The sequence below is a fragment of the Eptatretus burgeri genome, chromosome 14 (genome assembly GCF_056783735.1).
Source record: "Eptatretus burgeri isolate ZD-2024b chromosome 14, Ebu_testis_v1, whole genome shotgun sequence".
Taxonomy (NCBI): domain Eukaryota; kingdom Metazoa; phylum Chordata; class Myxini; order Myxiniformes; family Myxinidae; genus Eptatretus; species Eptatretus burgeri.
Window position 1 is genome coordinate 28,908,436 of NC_140974.1, and position 9,891 is coordinate 28,918,326.

At 40.9% G+C, this 9,891-nt stretch overlaps 1 protein-coding gene across 1 annotated transcript in view; it reads right to left on the reverse strand.

Annotated features, from left to right (window-relative positions):
• Nucleotides 1-1,760: 1,760 nt before the first annotated feature.
• Nucleotides 1,761-9,891, reverse strand: part of LOC147012875 (uncharacterized) — a 37,034-nt gene continuing 28,903 nt past the window's right edge. The window contains exon 3 of the mRNA XM_085853460.1: nucleotides 1,761-1,853. Coding sequence (XP_085709586.1) covers nucleotides 1,761-1,853 — 93 coding nt within the window. The remainder of the gene's footprint in view (nucleotides 1,854-9,891) is intronic.

Below are 9,891 nucleotides of genomic sequence, written 5' to 3' on the forward strand. Positions count from 1 at the left end.
CCATCTGTCCTCAACCGCTTGATGGTCTGAACAATTCCACGCGTCTCCCGGGAATTCGAGCAGCAGACGGCGATGAGATGCAAGCATTGCAGACTTCTTTAGTCGTGTAAAAGCGATCGATGGGAACTATCAGCATTCATGCGTTCCAAACGGGCTCAGGCCCCTGGGGCACAAAACCGTCTGCAAATGGCCGCCAAGCACGAATCACGTTGAAAAACGGTCGTTTTATGCCGGTGATCATACCTTTGCCGTAAATTTAAGAGCATGCTGCAAATATCATGTGCTTTGGCAGGTTTTGTTGATGTATGCAAGGGGTGCTTATATTAAACACGTTTTATTGAGATTACATTTTCTGCCATTAAATCGTCGGTCCCAGATCTGCCTCTCAGTACACACAGAGTATGTAAATCCCTTTTCTCCATATGTGGTACATGGTATCCATGGAGATCGACCCTTATGATATTTTATGTAATCAGTGTATGATACCTGATGGAATCGGTTTTCGACAAGTTAGTGATGCATCCATATAGTGCGGTGTTTCACAAATAAAAAGACAATACTTGTTGGAGGCCATGTGTAGATAGGTATGTATATGTCTACGTTCACAGAGACTACCTTGGCAGTCATTATATACTTGCTTGACGTGTTGGCCTTTTCTTTGTTTCAGCTTTTATACAAGAGAGCTTGAAAGTAAGGTGAAAAGATCTCATTGCATTGTAGAAAAAAGAAATTGCATTTTTGGCCAATCCCTTTAACAAGACAACAGATCTTACCATGTTCTGGACATCCATCCTCATCCTTTATCTAGAATCATCATTGTCATTCGCCATCCTATGACATGATAACGCCAATCCTCGAGGATCACTTGGTTCTCGAAGACCATTACACCCACACCCAACTCTTCTCATTCATCCTCAAAATATTCTTTAGAGTTTCGAGACTAAGACCTCCTGTTAATGTCCTCAGTGTAAAAAAGATAAAACCTGTCCAATCTATAAATGACAATCTCCTCGATTTCCTTCCTGAGAGGCCGTTGTCAATTGGTGATAAACAGAGGAGGGAAAACAAAATCTATAAATGCGAAAACCTCCATACATGAGGGTCGTTCAGAAAGTTCTACGAATGGGATATTTGTTGTCAGACAATGGCCATAGATTTTTGCTCATTTATTAACTTGCATTTAAGCTTGTTTTATGTCGTTACTTCATCAATCTGACATTAATTATTGTCAGAGTGTAATCAAGGATTTTACTGCATCATAAAATTCTGGATTGCATAGAAAATGGAACTTAAGGACGTCATCGAATAATGCAAGGAAGACGTCAGATTGCAAGGAAACCCACAAAGGCATGGTGACAAGTGTACCCTCACAAGTGTACTAACACAAGTGTACCCTCACACAAGTGTATCTAAGACAAGTGTACCCTCATTATACAGGAGCCAAATGGGGGTTGGGGGGAAGAAGGTGCAGGTGGCTGACTTGTGACTACTTGACGACTGGAATGCCAGTCCCTTGAAAGATGCTCCCAGATCAGGAGGACTGGTAGATGTCAGCCATCTGCCAGGAGGTAGATGTCAGCAAGCCGAAAAACGTCACCCGGGTCAGTTGATTAATCATGTAGGACCGCCATGTTACGGTCGCCCAAATATCCACCAAACTTGCTATTTCCAAAATCAGCGTTTTCACCAGTATTCACAATCACTCGAGATTGTTATGGGATCTCACTAAGAAGGGTCTCTCAAAACATTCACGATCGACATCATTTCACAAATGTCTTGAACTGTTCGACGCAGATCCAGCTGACCTTACCGCTCTTCGAGTGATGACGAAATGTGGCTTCACCACTGTGGACCTGCAACCAAATTGGAATCCATGCAATGGAAGCACAAGGTATCAACACCATCCAAGAAATGTTGAACCCAGCCTCATTCCACATGATCAAAGGCTTGATTTTCTCTGATGCCAAGGCCAGCCTGCTCATGACCTACCTCCCTGTGGTCTCAAGGTAGGTTCGGTGCTGACAAAGCAGCCAAATGGCAATGATTACATTTGGTGGATTGCCTTTGCCCTCCCAAGAGTAGTCAGTGTAGGAATTTGGTAAATAGGCCAAGGTGCCAGCGATAACTTGCCTTCTGTTCACAAAAGACGCTGGTGAATGTTTAATGTCCACCAACTAATGCTCACAAATGGGACCCGGCTTAATGTCCATCTAATGCCGCCCTGCATGCAAAAGACCTTCTTCTTCTTCTTGGTATTATTATTATTATTATTATTATTATCATTATTATTCTGTGTGCAACACATGACTGAGAGTATTATCATTAACTGAGGGCATGGCTGTGCTTCTGATGCAATGCCTTCTATAAATTAGGGCTGGAATATGGAATTTGTTCATGGTGTCACAATAGCTCACCTACTGTTTGTGAAGGACCGTAGGATATTTAACTTCCACAAACGAAAGCCGACAGACGGGACACCAATTTTTAACGTCAATTCGATGGACGGCGCACACATTCATGAATCATCCTGCAGGTGAAATACCGGAATGACAGTATAGCTGGGTCGGGATTCAAACCCAGGCTACACAGCTCAGAGGCAAAGTGTGCACATCTCTTGTGAGACACCATTCCAATGCAGGTCAGAATGGAACCCAAATCAGACATCAGACATCAGACAGCTCAAAGGCAAGTGTGCTACCTCTAAACTATCCATTCGGAACGGATTTACTGTGTGCCTCACAAAACTACAATCACTGAGAAATATTATGCCAGCCTTATGTAAAATAATTGCTGCAAGGCTATCGAGGACAAATTCCGAGGGACATTGACCAATGCTGTGCTCCTCATTCACGACAAAGATCTTGCGCACAAGGTCCGTATCGCACAGATTTCCATTTGTAGCAGGGCCTTAAATCACTTACATATTTCGCTGTTAGCCTGGGCCTGGTCCCTGGCAACTGATATCTGTTTCAGTATTGGAAGTCCTACCGAGGTGACCGCCAATTTGCCGATTGACTATAGCAACGAATATATGGCCGAAGAACAAAATCTGAAAGATTTATTGGTGTCATGGACTGCATTTCGAAGGACAAATCGAGTAAGTGTATTGAAGTCCTCCATTCATTTATTATGCCTCCTGGTTCATTATTTATTTTATTATTTAATATAACTCTTGAATGGATAGGGTGGTGGGAGTGGGACATTGAGGTCCTGAGTTCAAATCCTGCTTGGTCATTGAAATAATACCAGGTAGCATTGACTCAACCTGTCATCCTTCCAAGGTTGGCAAAATTAGTATCAGATTGAGCCATTTGAGAATCTTGTTTTGGAGTGGTGACCTGTACAAGTTTGTGCCCAATAACCAAGGAGATTGCTTTGGCAGCACCAATGCTGTGTTCAGAGTATGGTCCCAACGCATTCATCAATTCCTCCTTTTTGCAATTTCTCCTCCACATTCTCTTCAACCTCGTTCTTCCCTCCTGGTCTGAAGGACAGCTGTTTATCACAATCTCAGATAAATGAATTTTTCTACACCCCCCCACATTAACTCCAATCTACCCCTCACTCCTCCATGAGCCTTGACCTTGTATTCAAAAAAGTCACAAGACACCATATGAAATTGGCCTGTCTTGGTTTGTTGTGAACGTCTCACTCTTGGAACATTTTGAATGCCCCTCATACAAACTAATATTTTTGAAATCCTCCAGTTATCACTGGAGCTTATATCGAAGATAAATTGCTGTTGAATTTTCTTTCACAAGCTATTAATACCTCCACTATCGAAGGTGGACGGAGGTTGTGTTTTCACCACTGTTTGTTTGTCTGTCTGTAGGTCTGTGAGCAGGATATCTCGAAACGTGGTGGACGGATTCGGAGTAACTTGGTGAACAGGTTGGGTGTATGACAAGGAAGAATTGATTATATTTTGGTGAAGATCTGGATCTGGATCCAGGTATTAGAAATTTTTAAGTGATTCTTCGCCATTGAGAGTAGGCCAAAAATGGTATCTAGCATGGTATCTCAAAAAAGTTTTAGATGAGTTATGACAACACTTGGTGAATGAGTTGGGTAGGTTACAAGAACAAGCCAATTCGATTTTGGTTCAGGCGCGGATGCAGATCTGGTCCATCGGTGGGATACAAAACGTAAACTGTTCAGTTCTAGTTTTTCCTGTGTGATTCCTGCCATTTCATGCCTAGTTTCACTCCTTCTTCCTGTCCATCAAGATGGCAGCTCATGCCTTCTGCTCTCAAAAACTGTTACCATCTCTGATCATTTCTCCTCATTGTACCCCCGTCTGTCTGTCAGTCTCATGTCTACTCGTTTCCCGCTATCACTATGTACATAGCCCATTGTTGTCGAGCTTTCCCAATAGTAATATGTCACCCATGTAAAAGTCAAAAAAGAAACATACCATTCTTGTATGTATTACACCATAGTCTAACATGAACCACTCTTTAATCTATTTTCAATCTAATTCAATTACACACTGATATAATTTTTCAGTGTGATGAGTATTTTTGTATTATAACCTTCTTGTGTGGGTCTTTCTCTTAATCTGCTCGGAAATATTGAGGGATGTACTTTGACTAAATAGGGATAATGGATTTTGAAATTATACAATACTCTATCAAGCGAGACAACAGTGCTGCTACATCCCAATCATTAGCACGAAGTTCAGAAGTTACAGGCCTGAAGGTTATTCATCTCGAAGATGACACTATGACATCAAGGTCTTTCCTTTTGATAGACTAATCCGGTCTTGGAACAGTTGCTCACGCTCCACATTACTTGCGACAGAGGATTTTCTCGAGGAGTTCATACATTCCCAGAGATCAATCATTAATCAATTTCCCCCTCTTTTCCTGCTGTTTAAGAAAACTAACTTCTTCGCTAAGAAGATCCATACACACTTATGAGGTGTGCAACGACTATCATTCCCATCAGTAGGACTACATGGAAGATGCAATTCCATTTGATTATTGCCTGTGATCTTTCTCGACAAAAGACTATCGAAAGAATTGTCCGTCTCTTGAGCCCTGCCTCGCACGTACAACAGGAACGTAACAGTCGTTGCTGCCATGAATCTCAAACAGAAAGCCCATATGCATAAAGCTGCCATATAATCTCTCGATCGCACGTCACGTGATGCGACTTCAACCGATTCGCAGGACAAATGAGCTTGTTACACGAAATGAAATAAGAGCAACAGCCGTAAATAATAGTTATTATTAAAATACAAGCTTTGCAAGGGCAGTGAATACAATTGATGAGTGAAAAAAGCATTACTCATTTTAAGGGTTGGTTAAGAAATGAATTTGAGACACAACACCACAAATTAAACTGCAACCATAGACTTGCTCAATATATCTGGAATATACCAACGCAGTGCAACGATTGCAATTTTAGAAACAATGGATCTTTGCAAACACAAGAGCCACACAGACAGGTGGAGAAAGCACTTTTACATTCCCTATGGTTGATACATTCTTCATCGGTGTATTCCTTTTCATCTGAGGTCCTCTACCTTTTAACCGGGGAATGTGAGCAAGAGAGACAGCTCGGCATGCAATCGGGATGAAATTATAGCAATTGAATGTTTTATGACATGTTGCGTTTCTCAAAGAATGCCGGTACCTTTCATTGCAGGCACTGGCATTAAACAGATGAAGCAGAAAACACACAACAGGGCAAATGGTATCGAAATGGTCGGATGCAATGTACTCTGCTGGTGTACACACCGAGGATGTTTCTCATCAGTGGCATGTACTCAAATATACGACTCGGTTGTAATAGATTGCTCATCTCATAGCTCTGTAATCCTTGGTATAATCTTCACCGTGGTTAGATTCCACAAAAGCTGCTATCCTGGTGGATTCTCAGAAGGTGGCGCCATTCTTTAGCGGAGACGACATTAAGCTCGAGATCTGACTGCAAGGATGTTTGCACTCATTTTTCCAGCATATTTTCAATGCAAGTAGACGCTTGGATCCAGCCATGAGATTAAATACTTTATGGATGCTTCGTGGATCATTGGCTGAAAACAAGAAACAGATATTCTTCAAAACTAGAGAGTTCATAGAACACCTTGAGAAACAAGGACATGGGCGGGGTGCAGATTTGATTGGTCATGGTGATGTAAAAGGCCATAATATTTTTGTCCAAGTTGTGCTAAACGGAAGGGTTGTGAAAGTGCCAAAAGGTGATTTGTGTTCTACAGTGTTCAATTATTTAATTCAATGAAAATAACAATTTTAAAGGTTGCAGAAAAAATATTTTTGGAAGTTTACCGCTGTTGATGCAACATCTTCCACCACCTTATTTAACACGTTACTTTAGTTCTTCGTGACTGTTGTTTGTGTCCGTTATGACGTCCTTAAAAACAGTAAATTTCCTTTATGGACTGATTTTCAATTTTGTTGGATTGCCAGGCAGGCAGAAAGAGTAAATATATTATCTCACTCCTCTTTGCATATGTCCCGTTCATTATGAATTCAAAGTACTACTAAACTACAGGTTCGTTTCTGATTCATGTTCCAATGCGTGTTCAAAATGTAACATTCATTTGAAATTATGTTGTTTCTCAATCATAAACTGACGTTTTTAGATAGACAAACAGACAGACAAGCCGGTAGGCGGCGATGGGTCGCTGAGCATGGAAACTATAAGATTTAGAGCAAAATGGATGTCATATAGTGGATAGGGAATCACCGAAAGATTATGCATATCAAATCTCATCCAGTTCCATCTACTGTGAACTACTCGGTATCCATTTGAATGAAAAGTACCAAAAATGCGGTTTAAAATCGGAAATCCCCAAAGTTTGAGGGGGTGCTGTGGGTGAACAAAGATCTAAATCGAAAATCCGGCTTGATGGTTTGTGCACAATGTATTCCAGACGAATAGTGTGAATTTTCATGAACATCCGACCATAACCCGAGGAGTAGCATTTGGCGCGAAGGCACCTCCAGCTCTCGCATATTATCGATTTTTGCACCAATTGACCTTTGACCCCTGACCTAAGCGAAATCGGGCAATATGTCCTGAGGCAAAGTTGTAGTACTCATTGAGTACCATGAACCTGCAAAGTTTCATTCATATCGATGCACTCACCTGGTCGCTAGGGGACCTTCAATTTTCACCAATTTTCGCGCATACCCTAATTGTAGGGGGTGCTGCGGGTAAAGTATTCCATGTATCACAAAAACCGGAATATATTTGATAGAGCATCACCTGTAGATCATTCCTGCCAAATTTCATAACCCTACGTGGGATAATGGCATTTCGAAATTGATTTTGCATGAACGGTACCGATTTTAAAGGTTTTTCGGTTGTTGCTAGGGAACCAAAGTGCCTCCAGCAACCATCACAATTTCGAAAGCACTAGGTCATAAGATGTACCTAGCCCCGAGTTTGGTCAAAATCTGCCTACGTTTACTACCAATTATGCTGATGACAAACGAACAAACATCCAAACAAACAGACAGAATTACTGACAATAAGGGTCACCTATTTCTACCACCCAACAGATCGACAGACAGAAGTGAACCAATTGCCTCACCCCTCTTTTCGCTTTGCATGCACGTAATAATAATTGGGCAAATATTAGGATTGTAGCTAGTTACTAGAAATGAGGAGCCATTTCTGGGTCCAATACTATGTCAATAAAACTATAAAGTGGGAATGGTCTGTGTGTCTGTTTGTTCGCAAACTCATCCAACAACTTACCAGCCTTGGTGGTGTAATGGTTGGGATATCTGCTCCGAGTCTGGGAGGTCAACGGTTGGAACCCTGGCCAAGTCGTACCAAAGACTTTGAAAATGGTACCTTCTGCCTCCTTGCTTGATGGTCAGCATTTATACAAAAGAGCCTGGACAATCAACCGTGGGTTAGCAACCATTATGCAGCCTTCTAGCTTCCTCTTGCATTGGAGTTTGTTGTAACTTTTCACAAATCTCGACCAAACTTGATAACTGTACTCGGCATTACGATTCCCTGGAGGGTGTTCATGGTGAAGGTTCAAGCTGTTACTGAAAATCAAGAGCACATAAAGTACAGTTGTGCAAACAGTTATTGAGTAGCAATGGCATTTAGCAACAATGTCAAATGGACAAAAAGATGCCAACGGCATCAAAAGATGAAAGCCTCGTAACTCTGACAATGCACAAAGGCTTCATTTATGCAAGATACAATGACGTCTCCCAATATCCTTATCCTCAAGAACATTCAAGTGCAGGCTCCAATCTGAGTGTGAGACCAATGTTATCAAATGTCTGATTAAGCTGTATCGAGAATAATGCATTGAGTTTTGGTCACCTTGTGAGAGAGGGTTCAGTGTAGAGAAAAGTACAATAATCCCAGGGCCTAAAGGTTTTATCTTTAAGGAAAGATGAAAAAACAGGAATAGTCAAAGGATACAAGAGACTGTATAGGGATAAAATATATCCAAGGTATTAAAAGATATTGGTAGAGGAACGGCATTGGACTTCGGGGGCACAGCTTGAAGAAAAGCAAAAGTGTGCTTGAACTGGGATGAAACAGGCTATATGTATGTATATATGTATGTATGTATGAAACAGGCTGTATATCTCCAGCCATCAGGACCATACTCTAAACAGAGCATCAGTGCTGCTGAAGCAGACTCCTGGGCACAATCCTGAACAGGTCACCACTCTGATGCAGGATGTTCTAATGGCTCAGTCATCCCAGCAAGCTGGTACTCATTTTGCCAACCTCAAAAATATGACAGGCTGAGTCAATCCCACCAAGCATTATTTCAATAGCCAAGTGGGATTCAAACTCAGGACCCTATGATCCCAAGCCTGCTCCCCACACAATGAAGCCAACCAATGATCACAAGCCTGCCACCCTAACCATTTAGCCAACACCAGGTATGTACATATTGTCATGTTTGTGGGGGTAGATGGAGAAATTTCATAGTAAAGGGAGGAGTTATAGTGTAGCATGGTCCATGGATGAGTTGCAGACATCTCGATGTAAATAAAGTAGGGAAAACTGTGAGCTTAAGTTGTGACATGTCACCACATGGGAAGGCGTGCTGTGTTAACTAGGTAGCATTTAAGGCTAGTTCTCCCAGTATGAGATTGCCCCCGTGACCTTTTCCTGCATTTTTGCATTTACAAAGCTGGCTATAAAGTTGTTCATTTACATAACTTATAAACATCTATGTATGTATATATATATATATATATATATATATATATATATATATATATATATATATATATATATATATATGCAATAAACTTATAAGAACTTATAAACTTATATAACATAACTTATAATTTCCAAAGTTCTTCCAACAACAACAATAACAACAGAGCCGAACGTTTGTATCATTGAATTATTTTTAGTTATTAGTTAGTTTGGATCGTTGAGTTATTTTCATTATGAATCATTGAAATATATTTATTTAATCATCATTTGTTGAATTTGCTGTGTTTGTCGAGTCATTGTGGGTTCAAGGATAAACCCGTGTGCTCCCATTCTGGTGAATGCCTGTGATAAACGTTCTCGTTGTTTCACGTCCCACGTGCGCCATAATCTCCAAGGATCTCCCATAATCTCCCACAATCTCTGGGTGAAAACCGTTTTGCAATCCATTCAGGCTGGCGTTAATCTGCCAGAACACGACAAAAAAAAAATATCTATATATGTATACATATATATATATATATATATATATATATATATATATATATATATATATATATATATATATATATATATATATATATTGTTGTGGGCCGGGGGTCGGGTGAGAAGACCAGGAGGTGGGGGAAACTATGTCGGTTCCCACCAGACTCCACAGAATTGTGGGCTGTCGCACAAGGATAATTCCATGATGCGGCTGGTCACTTAACCGACCGT